The sequence below is a fragment of the Hemicordylus capensis genome, chromosome 1, assembly GCF_027244095.1.
Source record: "Hemicordylus capensis ecotype Gifberg chromosome 1, rHemCap1.1.pri, whole genome shotgun sequence".
Taxonomy (NCBI): domain Eukaryota; kingdom Metazoa; phylum Chordata; class Lepidosauria; order Squamata; family Cordylidae; genus Hemicordylus; species Hemicordylus capensis.
In genome coordinates, this window is record NC_069657.1 from 408,973,391 (window position 1) to 408,993,991 (window position 20,601).

Genomic DNA, 20,601 nt, shown 5'->3' on the forward strand with positions numbered 1-20,601 from the left:
TCTCTGCTTTAGAGATAGAGTGGGGGGAGTGGGGAAAGAAATATGTGGTATGGGAATGTTTCTGCTAATGCATATTTGCATAAATAGACTTGTTTTATATTTGAACATTCTTGTGAGTTCAGTTGCTGTTTGTGCCCTCAAGAACCCATGTGTTAAAAACACTCTGTGTATGTCACAGTGTGCATGTGTGTGTAGGGGAATTATTTGTTTTATTTATTTATTTATCAGATTTGTACACTGCCCCAAACTTTCATCTCTGGGCGGTGAACAATAGCATAAAACCAGTTTAAAACATATACAAAAAACTTAAAAACAATTTAACAATTTAAAAATAAACCAGAGATTTAAACCCAAATATTTTAGGAAGCTGAGAAAGCCTGGGCGAAAAGATGGGTTTTCAGATGTTTTTTTAAAATTGCCAGAGATGAGGATGGGTTTTCAGATGTTCTTTGATGAATTTTCAGATATTTTTTGAAAATTGCCAGAGATGGGGAATGATGCTTGACTTGCAGCGGGAAGGGGGCTCCAAAGGCCTTTAGGTCCAGGCTCCAAAATAACTAGGTGCAGCTCTGCCTCCACCCTCACCCATTACACATTGTAGACGTTTTTTCTCTGCTGCTGTATATTGATTGATTTTGTGTATACTCTGTAATAGCATGTCCTGTACTGGCTTTTGAAGCAGAGTGTGCTGGTAAAGAGCAGAAAGAATAAAGTAACTATCAGATGAATTTTTGGTTTTTAAAAGAATCTTTAATAGGATTCTTGATCTCATTGTAACATTACTGAAGAGCAACTCAAATATATTCTGCAAAATTCCTGATTTGTGGGGAGGAGGAAGTGGAAGGCAAGTGTACAGTAGCATTTTATGTTAAAGTGTTTCATACACACTAGACAACATTGATCTGGTCTCAGCTTAGATTTAACTCCCAGAAACTGAGATAAGGGTGTGGAAGACTGCAGAAATGTACATGTCAGCACACTAACAGAAATTGAAAAGGCATCCCCAACAGCAGCATCTTAGAAGGCAAAGTGGGGCACTGTTTTTCTAAGCAAGGACACCACAAAATAGGGCCAGTGGGTGGAACTGAGCTGGACACCCGACTCCTTTCACGGTGCGCAGGGCTGGCCCTTGAACAAAGTAAGTAGACTTAGGCCCGTCGCCTAGGATGACAAATCTTAGGGTGACACAGGAACAGGTGCCGCTATCCCTACTCCCCACAGTGAATAGCCACTGTAGCACCCAGTGGCAACTGGGGCAGGGTGAGTGGTGAGGAAGTAGATTATACCTTTAAAAATGTGTAAAATGTCCCACTGCCACCACCCCCTGCCCTACTCGGCGTGGAGTCCACCCCTACTGCATGCCCCTTTGCTGTTGCTCAGCTGGCCAAGGTGCATGTGTGGCGGCCATTTGAGGGGCCAACCTGATAACACACTTTGCTGAACTGACACTGGTCATATAAGTAGTGGGGAGGTTGGTAGGCTGCACAGCGGATTGCATCAGAGCTGGGCAGTGGTGTGGCAGTCGAGGGATATCGTCTGAATTTTAAAAGGTATAATCTGCTTTCTCCTCACCACCACCACCCTGTACCAGCCAGGGCCAGTTGTCAAATATGACTTTGGTGCTTCCCCCACATTCAGTTAAAACCATATTCTGTACAGTACAAAGAATACAGTTTTAACAGAACATGTGGGGGGCAAAGACACTCTTCAGCTAGGGCGCCATAACTCTAGGGCCGGTCCTGAGGGCATGTGAATGCAGGCATTAAACTCCAGGCTAATGACTGTGAGTACAAACGGTGGTGGGAGGGGTGGGGAGCTGTTCCAAGGTTGGCATCCATCCCAGTAACACATAGCATACAAGCAGAGTTAGCAACTTTCTTCTTCATGCCTTTGATAATCGCAAAATAGGCAGAAATCTGTAGGTGAAGCTTCTTTATATAGTCACTGCGGTGGGAAAAATTTCCACGTGAGTAGGTTTATTCCCACGAGTAAGTGTGTTTCTAGGATTCCTGCTCACGGTTGCCACTCCCCCCACCCTCTTCGGCAGAGCTCCTGTGCCTGAAGCCAGAGCTACCCCAAAAGCATAGTTCTGACCTGCAGTGATGGGGAAATGACCCCTAATAGAGTGCTTGCCAGACAGCTGCTAAACATCACAAAGCTGTCAGGACGCAGAGGTGGGCATCCTAGTCTTACTGTCAGTCTATGCATGTTCACTCAGACGCACGGGGGTAGCTATAATTGAGAGACGATGCCTTCAAAGAACCCGGCCCCCCAGCTCCACCCCTCCCTATTTTCTTCATCATCTCCCACACTGGGGGGGGGTGCCTCCAGGGAGAGGGGAGAACACGGCCCCCTCTCTCCCCTTGCTATGTGCCTCTGCTCCGACGTTAGCCCCACTGAGTTCAGCGGGGCCCGCTTCGAAGGAAGTATGCCTAGGACTGCAGCAGCAACAACAGATAATTCAAATAAATAAAATAAGCAGGGCAGCGAGAAAATGTCTGAGAGCCGTAAGACAACGACATGCCCCTATTTCCCCCATTCACCTGGATGGGGGGAAAGGGCCATGTCGGCAGCTACGCAACTATTCTGAGGTAAGCAGAGACAGGAGGAGAGGCGGCGGCACCGGCACTCTAGCCTTGCGCGCCTCGCCGGGCCCTTCAGAGCCGGAAGATCCGGGTCGTGAGGAGGGAGCAGGAAGTCGAGACGTGGCCGCCCAGCTGAGCAGCAGGGGGCGAGGTAGGCGATGGCGGCCGCGGCGGCGCTGAGCTCGGAGCGGCTGGAGGTCTCCATTGACGGCCTGACGCTGAGCCCGGACTCGGAGGACGCCCGGCCGGGCCAGGCGGATGCTAGGCCGCTGCCCGCTGCAGGAGGCCGAGGCAGCCGGGCGGGGGCTGGAGCGCAGCCGAGGCAGGAGGAAGAGGAGGAGGAGGACGACGAAGACGACGAAGACGTCGACAACGAGGCCGGCGGAGACAGCGGCGGCAGGGACGACCACGACGGCGGGGCGCTGAGTCTGGAGCAGCGCTGGGGCTTCGGCCTGGAAGAGCTCTACGGCCTGGCGCTGCGCTTCTTCAAAGGTGACCACGGGGGCGCCCTCCACCCCCCCCAAGGGGTGGAGAGGGGGCTTTGGCCCGGAGCCTCCTCCCTGAATTGATTCTCAAAAACTTTCTCTGCCCCCAGTTTCTTGTGCTGTATAATCTCAGGGTAGTTACTGATTCACCCCGTTTATCTGTTTTTGCAAAGATTATAAGGTGAGAGAATCGCCCTCCTCAAAAGGGTGGTTGTGAAGAAATAGCAATATGGAAAAGTGGTGGGTGTTTGTTTTTGTTTTTTTTTAACTTGAGGGAGGACGTTGGCTTTCTACAGGGCGGGTGCTGCAGGGTAGAGTAAGGTAGGGTTAACTTTAAAAAATAAATCTAAGGGGTATTGCTAGAAAGTATGATGCAGTTTGTATTGTCTCACGTGGACATCTTTCCTTTAGAAGTAAGATTCTGGTATGTTGTGTGTAGCATAAGTACCTTTTTTTTCTTTTAAAGATATGGTATAACTTGAAAGTAGCTTGATCCTTATGACGTTTATTGAATGGACTTTTGCTGACTGTCCTGCCTCCTCCTAATTGAGATTGCAGCAGTTTGCCCTGAAATTGTTAAGCATAGGTGAATCTGGTTTTTACATTATCCTTAACATGGACTGTGTATCAGTCCTCAGGATATCGAAGATGAGATATGCCCTTGGTAAAGCTGGAGGGAGCCATGGGAAGTTGTGGTAGGTAATACAGAATCAAGAATGAGTCAAATGAGCACATGGTTTGATGATAGAGAGATCACTTGCTTATTGATTGTTTGCTTAATTTAGCACTTCCCCTTTCAAAGCAATTATGGCAGTATTTTGGTCTATGGCCTGTTATAGCACTCAAGATTTGTGTTTGAAATAGAAGGAACTTTGTGATAATGAGAGAGAGTTGTTATGCTGCTGATAAAAAGACTGCTTTACTACACACTTGTTAAGGTCCTCTGGATTGAACAATTTTTAATAAGGAATAACTCTTTTCACAATATTGACTCCTCTGTAGCTGTCCAATAAGTCTTAAAAACTCATGAGATCCTATTTCACATGCGGAGATAGTGTACCTGCTCTGCCATTGGTGTTGTACCTTTTTCCTCTTCCTGCCCCAGAGTGAACAAACTGACAGGGTGGGGAGAGGAAAGCTGAGTTGACTTTTCTCAAGTTGAGCTGCTTCATGTGATAGGTGCTCAGGAGAGATAAAGAACAGCAAAATGCCTCTCCCATCTCACTTGAATCCTTGCTGGTGACCCATTCTTAGGGCTGGTACTCCTATTACACTTGCAGGCAATGCAGCCACTTTTGCGGTGTTGCTGTTCCTGGATGTTCTCTTGGGAGACATATATTGTGGCTCTCACATTAGTTCTTTTCACAAGAGGTATGACTTGCAGAATGCACCTATAATGCTTAAAAGTTACTCCAGGATGGTCCTTTGGGGAATGGTGTCAGGTCTTGTCATATGATCTACTCATTATTCTTTAAGCAAGAATATCTTTCAGCAAGAATTTCAGAAGGTCAGCTGATATATCTCTATTTGGAATATGAATTACACCATATGAATCTCCTATGCTGTATCTCATTGTTTTTTCAAGTACCAAAGTAGTGAAACTGAAAAATTTGATTAGGAGGAAGAAATCAATAAATACATTTAATGTGGTTTAAATGTTATACTGAAACAAATTCAGTATTTTTTTTAAAGCGTCATGGGGAAAGAAATAATATTTATTGAAATACTCAATCATTAAAATATATGTAAATTCTCACATGTTTCATAAAGGTAATCATCTGCAAAAGTTAATTACAACATTGAAATTGCCAGATTTGCCTGTTATGGTGCTGCTGGTATTCATTCCTTACTACTAATGAACCTTGTGAAGCAATGGCTAACATCCAGACTAGCACTGCAAATGCGCACCTGAGCGAGTTCCAGACTATCACTGCACTTTTGCTTGTGTGTTGGAAGGGGCAGTTCCCACCAATCTACCCTTCCCTCTGCATTGCCAAAATATATCCATGAGGGTTGCATGGCTCAGGGGCATATTTTGGTGACACAGTGGACTTCAGAAATCAGCAAAAACCACCCCTTTCCCCACTGAAGCAACACCACAGTGGTCTGGTGTTTGCCCGCATACGCTGTTACAAGCATGCAGTGCTAGTTTGGATGTTAGCCAGTTAATCTGTAGAAATGGGGCTGGGTGTAAAAATAAAGTATGGGAAAGTTTTCCAGAACATTTCAACACCACATCTCTGCTTCTAAGTAAATTTACATAGGAGTGTACTTCTAATCTAGTATTGGGCAGAATATGTGCTGAGGATTTTTTTATAGTACAGTTATAAAGTGTATGTATGAATATGAACACTCAGCAGATAGTCAGATCAGATGGGATGGAAATTAGGTCTTTTGGATTCTGTTTTAAGATATTGCCACGACTATGCATTCTGGTGAAGTCATATACCTTGTGTGCTTTCTTTAACCATTTGCAGACATAGGAGTATTTAGCTACTTAACTTTCCATGATGAGTGTCTTAAATGCAAACTGTTTATATGTATTGGTGACAAGAAGTATTATCTTCAACTGACAATTCAAATCACTTGTCATAAATTCATGTTAATACTATATATAATTTAGAATATACTATGGTGTTATGTTAGTTCATGCTACAATAAACCAGTCGGTATTGAAAGTGTGTCCACATTTGGTTGCTGGTGTAGAAACTGATGTGGATACATCTCTGGAATGCAGAAATACTTCTATGAAAGGGACAAAGTCCACTTTTACACATTTATTTCATTCAGGGCCTTGGAAATTAAAAGCCAGTTTCTCTCTTAGCTGTCTTAGGGGGACACACTGAGAATGGCATATGAAGATTAACTAATGTGTATGTAAGCTTTAGCCCATTTCTTCTACAAGAAGCTTTTCCACAACTCTGACCTAGTAAAGGCTACTGCTGGGAAGCTCATGAAGCTTCTGTCCACCGCTGATCCATAAAACTATTCTTGCAGTTGGCGTATCACTACTTGAACATTTAAACTTCTTTAAAAGCATACCGAGGAGAGTGACTTCACTGGCAAGCCATTGTGAGATTTTGTTTAATGTCCATTCAGAGAGTAGAGAGTATGTGGCTAAATATCACAGATCTTTAGTGGTGGTACATACTGGCAAAAGGCATAGGGCTGCTGGTAGAATTGAAGGTTAAAATGTATTACTAAATCAGAAATTAGTTTAGTGTTTTGATAATTTTGATAATTTCCTTGCTTTCTCATAGGCAGTGCACAATTCTCTAGATGTGTGTTGAATTTGAGGAAGCTTGATAATTTAGGGTGCATCCTTGAGGAATTGCCAGTTACTCCAAATAATTTTGCTAGTGTTATGTTTGAAACGATTCTGTTGATTTCTTCTGAACATAGATGCTTCCTGAATCCTAGCTGAAATCTTTCCCACTCAATTTATTCCAAATGAGTGGTAATTCAAGCCAAATAGGAGATTTTGCAACAGAGAGAACAATTTTAACATTCCAGAAGTATATAATATAATGGAACTTTACTTTTGCCTAATCATGAATAGCTTTAATTTGAAAATCTTTCTCAGTCCTTGCCTAAAACAGTAAACTTTAAAAATAGTCTAGCTGGAATTAGCACTGTCCTATAAATGCCTCCACTTACATTGTATGTATGGTGGTTGGGGATTGCGAGTTTATGCACTCCCATAATAACATTGTATCCAATGACTACAGTATATAAAATGTTTCATTCCTTTATCTTTAATTGTGGTATACTAAATTGATGGTGTCATTCCACATTGTCTGTCTTTTCTTTTCCTCGCTTGTGCATCTGTTGCCCAGCTGGACCACATCTGTGCTGTCTTCTCCCACAAGGCAAATGTATCTTAGCCAAGCAACAGATGTACAAATGAAGAAGGGATGGAAATATGCCTCAAGATAGGCAAAGAGATGGTAAGATAATATCTAGCTATCTTAAATGAGTTTGTCTCCAGGTCCAGATAAATTAAATCCATGGTGAAAGATCTTGCAAATGTGATTTGGGAACCAGTGTTTGTGATCCTTGAACAGGTGAGATTCCAAAGACTGGAGATGAGTGAATTTTGTCTCTATCTTCCAAAGGGGGAAAATGGAGGTGAAACAACAGACCCTTCAGCTTGGCAAAATCCTAGAAGAGATTACTAAACCATCTGTCTTTGAGCAAAAGAGACTAATCTCATCTCCTTTTCTGACAAGAGTTACTAGTTTAGTAGATCGTGGGAATGCAGTTAACATATAATATACCTTGATTTCAGAAACGCATTTGACTGAGTCTTCCATGATAACTTTGTTGACATTAGTAAAATTTGGGCTAGATAATGTTACTGTTAAATGAATTCATAGTTGGTTGAATAACCAACCCAGCATGTATTTATTAATGTTCCTTGTCATCCTGGAGGGAGATGAGTAGAGTGCCATAGGGTCTATTCCAGGCCATATGCTGTTAAACATTTTCATATGTGAATAGGAGAAGGGAGCAGAAGGGATGCTTATCAAATCTGTGAGCAACATGAAACTTGGGGAGGGGCTGGTAGCTAACACTTCAGAAAACCAGAATTCAGTTTCAGTCTGACCTGGACAGGTTTGAATATAAGACCAAAACCAGCAAGATGAAGTTCAGCAGAGACAAATGTAAAATCTTGCATTTGGGAAAGAGAAATCAAATGCACAAGTACAGGATAGGGGAGACTTGATTTGGCAGCAGTACATGTAAAAGGGACCTAAGTATCTTAGTGGACCACAAATTGAACATAAGCCAGCAGTGTGTCAGGTCAGACCTCACTTGGAATATTGTGTCCTCTTGGGGCCCTTATTTTAAGGAAGATATTGATAAACAGGAATAGGTTCAAAAGTGGGCAGCACAGTGTAGGAACCAGATACTATGAGGAACAGTTGAAGGAGCTGGTTTTAGAGAACAGAGAACTTAGGGCAAATATGAGAACCATCTTCAAATAGCTGAAAGGCTGTCGCATAGAAGAAGGAGCAGACTTGTTCTCTCATGCTCCTTGAGGCAGGAGTTTTGTTTTGTTTTTAAATTGAGCCCGAGTTGGATTTTCCACTTGATATGGGGGGCGATTTCCATAGTTCAGTGGTGAAAGCTGATGCTTTGCAGACATAAGATCCCAAGTTCAATTTCTGATATCCCCACTCCAAGGATCTCCTCTCAAATAGTAGGGCTAGCAAAAGGGGGAGAGGGCTAGTGTTGCTATTTTCCTCCAAGAAGGATCCAGGGCATATTTAATTAGTGTTACCTTGTTCCTAAGAATATCAAACTAGGTCAACATAAGATGCACTATGGTAAGAACAAAAAATAGGAAGAGATTTAAACAAACCTGCTAATTGGGTATATGTGGCCTCAATACATAGACTACCTCCAGTTTAAGGCTTGAACACACAATACATGGTAACTGTGCAGTGAACAAACTGGAACTTGTATTTTACATAATATGTGAAGTGGTGCCAAGTTTCTTCTGGATGAGCCAAGATGTTTCTTTTTGGGCTGGCGTTTAGCAACAAGGATTGTTAGTATTTAGCTGTCTTCCTGAATGAAAGTTTTGTGATTCTATGCTTGAGAATTCTTGCATTCTCTCACTTGTTGGCAAGATCTTTACAGCTGTGGGACAGAACATTTTCCACTACTATATCTTTATAAAGAAATCTCTAAAAGTGAATTGTTTACTAACATTAACAAATGACATAACAAATTGATATACTAGTTAAATGGGCCAGTTTCAAAAGCTGTAATTAACTTTGTCTTGAAATGAGTATTTTAAATCTTTTCAATGCCTTCAAATTTTCTTAAAAGTTTAAACAGTATATAAATGTGTTCGATGAGTTGTCATCTAAAAATAGTGGCAAGCATTCTAATTGGCCCATTTGGCATTGCTTCTTACTATATGAACCTGAATTCAAGACTAGCCCCCCCCCCGGTTCTTTGTTAGGAATGGGGTGGGGCAGCTGATCTTAAATTCAGAGTCCTTTTCCTTTGGCTAAATACAGGTATAACCTGTATTGAACATGTATTTTTAAGGTGGATCATCTTAAATTCAGAGTTGTCTTCTATTTGAGTGTGTGTGTGTGCACACTCCCACCTGAGATAGCACTTCTAATGAAATGATCTATAGTCCATGAAAGCATACGCTGCAATACATTTTTTTTATTCTTCAAGATGTCACAAGATTCTTTGCTGCTGCCAATTAACACAGCTACCACTATAAAATCTATTTAAGACACTGGAAAATCTTCCAGTTAAATTTTCTGGAAATGTTCACTGTAGTGTCTTGCCTTCTGTGTTTCTGTGAATAACTGGATTATAATGTTGTATCCATTCTGCTTTGTAATTGATAGGGTTCAGAAGAGTTGGGAGGAAACACTGAGGAGGCTCGTGTGCTTTAATGAAGTCCAACAAGATACAGCACGTTGTAACCTCCTCTCCTGAGCAGCACAGAAGGATGCCATTTGCTGAGCACTGTTGTTTACCTTAGGAGCAAGTCCTTCAGTGCCTCTGTTCTCCCTTATTGCATTACCTTTATCTGCTCTTGGTGAAGAGCTTCCTTTCTTAATTGATTCTGTCTTGTATTTCTTCCTCCCTCAAGCATATTTCTTATGAAAGCAGACTTGAACCCTGCTTCACTCTCCTCCTTTTGAGAGCTTATTCACACAATGGCAGAATTTCAGCCTGCAATGCAGATGTGTTAATTCAAAGAACATAAGAACAGCCCTGCTGGATAAGGCCCATCCAGCATCCTGTTTCACACAGTGGCCTACCAGATGCCTCTGAGAAGCCCATAGGCAAGAGGTGAGGGCATGCCCTCTCTCCTGGTATTACTCCCCTGCAACTGGTATTTAGAGGTGTCCTGCCTCTGAGGCTGGAGGCAGCTATATAGCCCTCAGACTAGTAGCCATTGATAGACCTGTCCTCCATGAATTTATCTAAACCCCTCTTAAAGCCAGCCAGGCTGTTGGCTGTCACCACATCTTATGGCAGAGAATTCCATAGGTCAATTAGGCAGTGTGTGAAAAAGTACTTCCTTTTGATAGTCCTAAATTTCTTGACAGTAAGTTTTATGGGATGACCCCCCCCCCCCTGGTTCTAGTTTTATGTGTGAGAGAGAGAAATTTCTCTGTCGGCTTTCTCCACACTATGCCTGACTTTATAGACCTCTATCATGTCTCCCGTCAATCATCTTTTTTCTAAACTGAAAAGCTCCCCCAGTTTTTGTAGCCTTGTCTCATAAGAAAGGTGCTTTAGGCCCCTGATCATCTTGGTTGCCCTCTTCTGCACCTTTTCCAGTTCTACAATGTCCTCTTAAGTTATGGTGACCAGAACTGTACGCTGTACTCCGGATGTGGCCACACCATAGTTTTGTATAAGGGCATTATACTATTAGCAGTTTTATTTTCAGTCCCCTTCCTAATGATCCCTAGCATGGAATTGGCATTTTTCACAGCTGCTGCACATTGAGTCAATACTTTCAACAAGCTGTCCACCACGACCCCAAGATCCTTCTCCAGGTCAGTCACCGACAGCTCAGACCCCATCAGTGTATATGTGAAGCTGGGGTGTTTTTGCCCCAATATGCATCACTTTATACTTGCTAACATCAAGCCACATTTGCCATTTGTTGCCCACTCACCCAGTTTGGAGATATCCTTTTGGAACTTCTTGCAATCTCTTTTGGATTTCACCACTCTAAATAGTTTGGTGTAATCTGCAAATCTGACCACCTCGCTGTTTACCCCAACTTCTAGATAATTTATGAATAAATTAAACAGCATTGGTTGCAATATAGATCAGTGTACTCTCTAATGTTTTTCATCTGTGAGTGGAATGAGTTTTGTTCTTGGCTGCAGGATCAAATCAGTGTGCATGCACATGCATTCAGAGTAGGGCCTGCCTGATAAAACCCAAGCAGGATCTAAGATTAACTGAGCGGACATCAAAATGTGTGCAAGTGCACATGTGCACACCTTAGAGGGAATACTGGTACAGATCCCTGGGGGACCCCACTTCTTACTTCTCTCCATTTAGAAAATTGTCCATTTATACCTATCCTCTGTTTCCTGTCCTTCAATCTGTTACCAATCCACACATGAACCTTTCCCCTTATCCCATGACTGCTAAGTTTTCTCAAGAGTCTTTTATGAGGAACTTTGTCAAAAGCTTTTTGAAAGTCTCGGTATATTATTTCAACTGGATTACCTTTATCCACACACCTATTGATACTTTCAAAGAACTCCAAAAGGTTTGTGAGGCAAGATTTACCTTTGCGGAAGCCATGCTGATTCTCCTTCAGCAGGGCCTGTTCTTCTATATGCTTAACAACTTTATCTGGAGATATTAATTATACTTTGAGTTAAAGCAGGCCATGACAAATGTTCTTTGAATCTAGGAACCAGACAGTGGATGCTTGACAAAGTTATCAGACTTAGGGATGGACATTGAAACAAACTAGTTCCTCTTAACATATGTGGAACAGAAAGAAGGCTGCAAATTTTTTAATTAATAATTCTACCTCTGAATATCCTAATCTAGGTGCTATAGTTAAATTTCTAGGCATCAACGCTTCCTGTCACCCAGAGATTCATTAAGCCCTGAGTCAAATAAAGTTTGTTGGTTATGATTCTGTTTAAGCCATCGTGTCCATTAGGAACTACCATGATACAATCCAAAGGGAGAGAAGCATTTGTCCGTTGCTCTTAATAGGAATAAAATGTATTTAACTTTCCCTTGCATCCTTAATCTGATGAATTTATTCAGGATCTCATGCTGCTGAAGCTAGAGTTCTTAACCTTTTGAGGATCCCCTAGATCCTCACTTATTACCCACGGACCTCCACTTCATTTTACACTACAAATTTCATTGAAGGCAGGTCCCCAAACAGCAATTTTGTTTTGGCTCAAACTTGACATGTAGTGGATGGCTCTAGCACAGGAGTTCTTGACTTGAGGTCCATGGAACTACCTGTTTGCTACACTGAATTTAATTTGCTTCATGATGCAGCAGAGCAGAAGGTATTGAAAACAACTATCCCAAGTACTTCCCTCCCCCCCTAATATTTACTAGGGTCTTATGAAAATATATAATATAATGATATTAAATTATCGTTATATATTTTAAATATTAGAGGGGGGAAAATACTTGGGATAGTTATTTTCAATACCTTCCGCTCTGCTGCACCATGAAGCAAATTAAATTCAGTGCAGCAAACAGGTAGTTCCATGGACCTCAAGGTAAGAACTCCTGTGCTAGAGCCATCCACTACATGTCAAGTTCGAGCCAAAACAAAATTGCTGTTTGGGGACCTGCCTTCGCTGTAATTTGTAGTTTGAACCAGGTGACTACACTTGTTTCAAAATCGTTTAGAGACCTTAGCAACTCTTCTTGCCCTTCAAAGCTATCATGGTTGTGGAGAAATCTGAACTTGATTGTAGTTCCACAGTGGGCCCCAAAAGCAGGTTCTTTTTTACCATGCATTCACTCTTTAGAGTTTCAACAAGCTCACTTTTAAAATCTTTTTTTCAAATTCCTTAAGTCACTTTCTTAGCTTGTGCTGTCATGTGCACTCATTTCCCCCCTTGTGGAAAGCCTTTTAAACAGATAAACTCTTATCCTTGTTCTGTGGTGTAATCTGACTACAACAAATTTATTATAGAGAGATCTTCAGTTGAAAACTCAAGACCTTGTCAGTAAGAACTTCTGTTAAGATGCAGTTTTAATGTCTTAATTCTTAAATTGCATCTGTAATGTGGTATTTACATTTTATTGTTGTTTATCTTTTTATACTGTTCTTTGAAGGCAGTTAACAACAAGAAAAACAGTAGCAAAAACTTCAATAAAAACAAACTGCTAAAACAAAAACACAGCTAAAGAGAGCTAAGACCCATTTTGTACATAGTTAGTACTGTGTGCGTGTGTCTTGACATGATAAATACATAGAAACCCAGCCCCTAATCACAAGCAAGTTAACTTCTGGGTACCAGCTAACACTGTTCAGATGTACCTCCTCCGAATAGTTCACCTCAGTTGGGTCAGATGCTCTGAGGATATTAATGCATTTTAACAACCCAGTTTCTGTGTACAGATAGTTGCTTGTCAGGTTACTGGAGCTAGTGCTATAGAGTTGTCATTGTCTGTAGTGTATGTATTCATTCCCCTGGTTCTTGTAGTTCTTCAAGCTGTATTCTGGAAACCATAACAAGGCTGTAATTAGCATGGCCAGTGCTGCTGCTTCAATAGATGTTTTTGTTTGTGACATTGTGCCATCGCCCATCGGTTTTCTCGCAACAAAGGTGGCAGCCTATGCCACCTTGCAATAACGGTAAACTACACGCCACCTGATAGAATGTGTGGTTTTTGAAGTATCTATCAGTTATATGGTTTTAGTATTGTGTAAATGCTGCATTCAGGAGTGCAGTAAGAGTTCTGAGGACATGTAGAATGTCAGTTGTGAATTGGGGTGAGGTGCATTATTTTAAAGCTACTGAAGTGAGGAGATGGTCCTCTGTGGGGAGGTGCAGGTTTCTCCCCAAGCCTTCTAGTGTATGCATTTTGGCCAAAAGGTAGAAAGCCAACCCATCATCTCCTCTTAGTTGTGGGGTGGTGGAATCTGTGTGCCATCCTTGAAACTGATGGTCTAAATCAGTTTTAGACTCTGTCAAAAACTGGCAGTATTAACATTGCTTAAAGCAGGAGTGTCAAACTGCAACCCTCCAACTGTTGTTGGCCTGCAGCTCCCATCATTCCACCAGTCACAGTGGCCCACTCCCTGCATTTTTCTTTGATCTGCATACTTGAGAGCGAAAATCCAGTCACATTACTGTCAAACAGGGTGGATTTGATTTAAATCAAACTGATTTAAATCACGATTTAAATCACTAGCAGGGTGGATAAAAATCAATGATTTTTTAAAAAATCATTGATTTTTATCCACCCTGCTAGTGATTTAAATCATGATTTAAATCGGTTTGATTTAAATCAAATCCACCCTGCTGTCAAACAACCAGTCTTTGAGTAAGTCTGTCTTCCCACTCTGTACATGTTTCAGGAATGCTCTAGGTTTCTAAACCTAAGTTGTGTGTGCTAAAATCCTCATGTGGCTAAGAGTTCTAGAACGTACCTCCACCAGCTGCCCACCCCCTTTACTTTTCTCTTTTGTTCTTCCCCTGCTTCTAGTTGGGGATGGGGCCATCCTTAGCTCAGTGGTAGAGCATTTGCTTTGCATGCAGAAGGTCCCAAGTTCAATCCCTGGAATCTCTACGTAGGGCTGGGAAAGACTCCTGCCTGAAATCTTGGAAAAGCTGCTGCTATAGAACTAGGTGAAGCCTTGGGTTGGCTTGATGTAAGGCAGTTTCCTATGTTTTCCAGCTTCTGATGCTTCACTCTTCTCCTCATGAGCCTTTGGCATATTATATCTTGAGGCCCTGCATCACATTCTGCTGCCACTAATGTCTCTTTCTGGCTTCCCTCAGTTCCAGTACGTGCCTTGGTGAAAGTGGGGAGGGGCAAAGGCAACACATAATGTGTATTGTCTGGCAACACAATTCTATGTATGCTTACTTGGAACAGAAGTAACTGCCATTGTGCTGAATGGGGCTTATGTCCTAGTAAGTATACAGTGTAGAGTGCCTTGAATTTCACATTTCTGAACAGACTTGGATCTCTGTACAGTTCACGACTTGTGGTCATTCATTCTGTTTTCTTGTATGCCACCACAAGACTAGAAATGTCTCAGAAATGTCCTAGTTGTGTTCCTGATGGTCACTTGTTCATTTCAGCAAGCACCTTTCTATATATTTAATTCTCCTAAACGAACCTGTCGCTAATCCCATATGTGGCAGCTCTCGCGAGAGCAGCTGCCTGAGAGATAGTGATGGGGACGGGAGACTATGGCAGTGGCCGGAGGAGGAGGCGGGCTGGCCTGGCCCTGGGTTGGCCAGAGGAGGAGGTGGTGGGCCACCCTGTCCTGGCCAGGCAGTGGCGGCGGCGGGCCAGTCTGGTCGCTAGGAGGAGGAGGCTCGAGGTGGCGGCAGACCAGCCTGGCCCGGCCGCCGGAGGAGGCGGTGGTGGGCCGGCCCGGCCCGGTCGGCTGCTTCCTGGGAGGAGGTGACAGGCCGACTTTCCAGCCGGCCCGCAAGTCATAAAGTGTGGGGTGGTGGGGAGAGGAAGCAGGCCAGCCCACCAGAAAACGCAGGCCAGGGGCGAGAAGCGCGCAGCAGTGGGGAGCGGCCAGCCAGAAAGCCGGGCATGGTGGTCAGAGGGGTGGGAATAGTGGCGGTGGCTGGGCTGGCCAGAGGTCCACATGCTCTGCGCCCGGCCCAGCTAGTATATAGAATTCTCTTAGACGTACCTGTCACTAATCCCATGTGTGGTAGCTCTCATGCGAGTTTGTGAGAGAGGGGAGGGGGAGAGGAAAGCGATGGCAGCGGGGAGCATAGGGCCAGCGAATGGGCAGGCACACAGGAGGTAGGCGGGTGGGGAGAGAAAGCGAAAGCAGCAGTGGCGGGCGGGGGAGAAAGCGGCAGTGGCCGGGGATGGGGAGAAAGCAACGGGTGGGTGGAAAAAGCAGCTGTCCAGAGAGAGAAAACTTTGGAGGGGGGAGGGCTGAGAACAAGGGAGGGGAGGCCAAGAACGAGGGAGAACTAGAGGTACAGATGCTCTGCGCCCAGGCCAGCTAGTAGCTTTTAAATGCCTTCAGGCACTTACATTATTTTTGATTAAAAATAATTATTAATTATGATTAATTTCCCCAAAGAGAAAAATAGGACATTTATTTGTATTTTTGTTCCAAATTCTAGCAAGCATAACTTTTACATATATTAGCTGGTGCCAGTCTTGTATGCTTCAAGGGCTTGCTCAAATGTGCTAGAATTATCCTAGCCTTATTAGTATGTTCACGGAAACCAAAGCCTCTAGATCAGCTGCTGTTTCATAATTGACCCTGGATCACAGTTTAAAATGTCAGTACGTGAAACTGGTACAGAGAGTGAGTTAAAAAGTGGTTGTATTTATGATGTAGTATGCATACAGCCATATTTGCTGTGTGTCTTCAGTTGGAGTGAAATATTCTGGGCCACATTGTTGACTTAATGTTAGACATTTTTCTTTGTGTATCAGAAGTGCTAGATTAAAAATTGTGGCAGGGATCACTATTATTTATTAAATAGCACAGCTTTTAACAAAGTCCTTTCAGTCCTGCCCATCTCTGCCTTTTTTCAACTGATTTCACAGTCATATCTGTGAATAATTCATTAAGCTCCTTAATAATTGAAAGTAAAAACCACTTATTTGTTTGCTTCACTAACCTTTTGTGTAACTTTTTAAAAAATGAAGTCTCGGTTTAACATTTATGAATACATAATTTTTGCACAAAGTTGCATCCTAGTGAATAGTTAAAATAAGGATTTCTGTTCAGCAAATCATAAGGTGGCAGGCAGTTTTATAGGGAATGAAAGTAGGCTGTGGTCTGTGCATGTACAGCTTTATACATACAGTGAATCCTGTTTCTCACATGACGGTTCTCTTTTCCGCTCTTGGGAAACTGAAAAAGCAGCTTGAGGTATGAGATAGAGGCTGTCATATAGATAGGCATTAGATAATTTTTCTGGAAAGCTTCATTGTATTAAGTATTCTTGAAACCCAATCCTTTGCATCTTTTAACCTGGACAGAAATCCTGCTGAACTCAGTGGGGCTTTCGGTAAGTGTGCATAGGCATTGCAGCCTAGCACCCTCATCTTCTGCATGCTTGCTTGGAAATATTTCCAAGGGAGTTCAGTGTCACTGAATCCCTACTAAGTGTATAAGCACTTGCATTTAGTTCGCCATTATGTGTGGTTGCCACCAATTTCCTCTCTTCCCTTGGATTCTTTTTTAGCACATAGGAAGAGGACTTGAGAGAGAAGCAGATCTTCTGTTGTTTGCACTGGGCTATGGAGAGGGTAAGAAACAGTGGGAGTCCTCTCCTGCTGTTCAGAAAGGATTCCTGCTGTTCCTCACCTTCTCAAAAAATGGCAGTGGAAGTGTGGCCTTTGAAGAGGAGATTTGTGTGGTGCTGAGTGTCCTACTCTTCAGAGGGCCAGGGCCATTTACCATTAGATTTGTAGGTGCCTGTGCAGAAGATGGAAGACCATTGTCTTGTATACAGAATGGTTATAGTATATATGTTCCGCTGATGAGTATATATTGTCTTGTATGGAACAGAATGGTTATAGCATATATGTTCCGTAGGTCATATATACTATTCGGTTCCACTAAGCTGAAGACATTGCAGGTGGACCTCGTCACATGTGGTCTCAACAACCAGAGTTTGGCATATCCGCAATGGAGACCCGACCTTGGTATATGCGGTTGAAGGGTTAAAATCTGCATATCAGCGGTTCCTAGGTGGCCAGAAATAACTTCCAAGGTAATTTCTGGGCACCATTTTGATGAAAGGAGCCATTTTGTGGCTCATTTGTTTTTTAAAAAATCTTTTTTTCATGGAAAATTGGCCAATTGGGATTTTTGGGAGGCATTGCTGGACAGCTAGAGAGCATGGTCCATTCTTTTTTGCTCCAATTTCTGCTTTAAAATAAACTTTACTCCCTTCTTTGTCCTTGAGGAACCTAACCCCCCATTCCCATCCACTCAATTTCTCATTATCCACAGTTGTAGGGCAGAACAGAACCCACCCACCCCCTATAGATGAGGTCCACCTGTAAAATATCCTCGTATTCTTGTTTGTGATAACTGGATATTTGTCATTGTGGGCAGCTGCAGAAAACAGTAGGATGAGGTGGAATTCTGTAATCTTAAGAAAAGTTGCTTCTATCTGACTATAAAATGGATGATTAATTAGTAATATATATTGGTGCAGTGACTTGATCATAGTATTCTTTTTCTTCTTCAGAAAAAGATGGCAAAGCATTTCATCCAACATACGAAGAAAAACTCAGACTCGTAGCACTACACAAGCAGGTCCTGCTGGGACCTTACAATCCAGACACTTGCCCTGAAGTTGGATTCTTCGATGTGCTGGGGAATGACAGAAGGTATAAAGCTTTCCATTTTTATGGAGATGTCTGTCAAATGGACTCTTGTAATTTCTTGAGCAAATTAAATCACTGGGCTATATAGTGGCATAAATACTGTTGTATTTCTTTAACTCAGCAATCAAATTCTTAAGCAGCATTTCTAGAGTTGCATGCCTTTTAGAAAAAATTGAACCCTGCATGTTGACAAAAAGATGCAGAAGTCCATTTGTTTTGGTAGCTCAAATGTAAGAGAAGTTTTTGACTGTAACAAATTTGACATGGAGTTAGTTCTCACTGTATAGAAATGAGAAGCAAAATGAATTATTAACCAGTTTACTAAATTCTGGAACTTTCAGGTAACGATATAATGCTGCTTCAGCAGTTATTCAAAAAGGGTTCCTTTCTCTTGAGCACATTGTGTATGATCTCTGCAGAATTACTGTTGACCAAACTACCACTCATAGGACAGTATTTTAGGGACTTCCTTCTGCACATTCAGCTTAGCATCAAAATATAAACTAGGTGAGTGGGAATCACCTCTGCAGACATCCCTTCAGAGTGAGATAATTTTGTCTTGGCTTCTCCCTCTTGGTTAAACTTGGAGGAGTTTGCATAGCCTTTGAAATCTTGGCCTCAATGAGCTGACTGGCAAAGCTCCATACTCTCTCTTAACATGATAAAGCAATAACTTCATTCTGTCTTTACATAACATTCTGTCTACCAAACTGCATATTTAGGGTTGCTGTTCTCTCTTTTCACAGGAAAGAATGGGCTGCCCTTGGAAACATGACAAAGCAAGATGCCATGACAGACTTTGTTAAGCTCCTAAATAGGTGCTGCCATCTCTTCTCAACATATGTTACTTCCCATAAAATAGAGAAAGAAGAACAGGAAAAGAAAAGGTAAATGCTCTGGAATTGGATGGGAGTTCACATAGTGTGCTGTGTCTTTCCTAACAAAGTGGTGAGCAGTTCCTAAGCTTTTTTTAAAAAACTGCTTTTAAACTATGTTTCTATGAGGCTGTTGTGCAGTTTTTACTAGCTATGGACTGGTAACATGTTTTTCTTTGGTGACGGGAGGAGTATTCTAGAAAAACATGAACCATGTCGGTAATGTTTGAAAAGACACCTAGATATTTTACCCTGTCACCCCTGGGCATGAATTTTATAAAATATGTGTATCTTAAATATAGTTTAAAATATGATCTTTCTAGTCCATGTCTGTTCACCTTCTGCAATTACACATCTGAGGATACTGGCACAGAATTTGGATTTCTGCTGAAAAATTGGGTGTTGTATCTGCTTCCTATTTGATGGCTTCCAGTCAGTGGCTGACATACAAATTAACATGTGCACACTAGGGGAGAGGAGTGATTTTTTGCAAGTCTCCTACCTCTGCTGTCCACTGTGCCTCCTGTAAATATGTCTTTGAGGATTGCAGGCTCCTCGAGGACATATTCTTGGGTGGTTCAATGGACTGCACAAAGGGACATTGGTAGACTTACCATGAAGGGTTCTTTTTCAAGGTATAGGGAGATCACCCTCAACATGACAGGTTTATCAGCCTCTGCATGCTCCGAGACAGGACCAATCAAATTTCAGGCAGGCTAGTAGCTAGGTTAGGTAGCTGTCACACAATCCCCAGTTCTGGCACTGTATAGCACAGTAAAGGTTAGAAGAGATAACTAAACATGAACATGTACAGAAACATAAAAATGAGCCAAAACAGTTGCAGTAAAGGGACAGATAAAGTGTAACCCTGGGAGTCGACCCATCTCCCTGAAACATGGTCCAAGAGGACTGAAATATACATAATAAGCCCCCCATCCATGAGCAGGCTGGATCACCTCCCTATACCTTGAAAAAGAACATTTCACAGTAAGTCTAGCAATGTTTCTTTTCCCATGGTATAGGGTGGTCATCCTCAACGTGACGAGACGTACCCAAGCAAAAAAGAATGAGGGAAGTGGATGTGGTTAAGCCACCTGCTGTAAAACAGTCAGTCCTACTGCTGCTAGAGCTGCATGAAAAGACAGAATCTTATGTTTCACGAATGGCAACACTGAGGCCCAAGTGGCCGCCTTGCAAATTTTGTCTAAAGGTGCTGAAAAAGCAGCTGAAGTGCTAGCACTCCTAGTGGAATGGGCTGTGATCTCCTGAGGAACAGACAAGTGCAGGGATCTTAGACCCCATGGAAGAAGGCGGGAAAGGCACAAACGGAATCTTTTCTATGAAAAAGTTTGATACGTTTTATATAAACTCTGAGTGCCCTTCACACGTCTAGGGTGCGCCAGACCTTCTCCTTTGTTTGAGAAGGTTTTGGACAGAATGATGGCATCCTGATGCCTCTGAAACACTGAATTTATTTTTGCCTTCAAAGTTGGATCCAGTTTTAGAACTACAGAGTCCTTTTGCAAGACATACTGTTTCTTGCGCACAGACAAAGCAACCATCTCAGACACTCTCTTATCAGATGTAATTGCCACG

The 20,601-nt window shown here is 42.4% G+C and overlaps 1 protein-coding gene across 1 annotated transcript in view; it reads left to right on the forward strand.

The window, feature by feature from the left end:
• The first annotated feature begins 2,412 nt into the window (after positions 1-2,412).
• The window catches only part of ACBD3 (acyl-CoA binding domain containing 3), a 31,164-nt gene continuing 12,975 nt past the window's right edge, over positions 2,413-20,601 (forward strand). Inside the window, exons 1-3 of the mRNA XM_053307276.1 lie at positions 2,413-3,077; positions 17,992-18,133; positions 18,877-19,017. Coding sequence (XP_053163251.1) covers positions 2,744-3,077; positions 17,992-18,133; positions 18,877-19,017 — 617 coding nt within the window. The 5' untranslated portion in view covers positions 2,413-2,743. The remainder of the gene's footprint in view (positions 3,078-17,991; positions 18,134-18,876; positions 19,018-20,601) is intronic.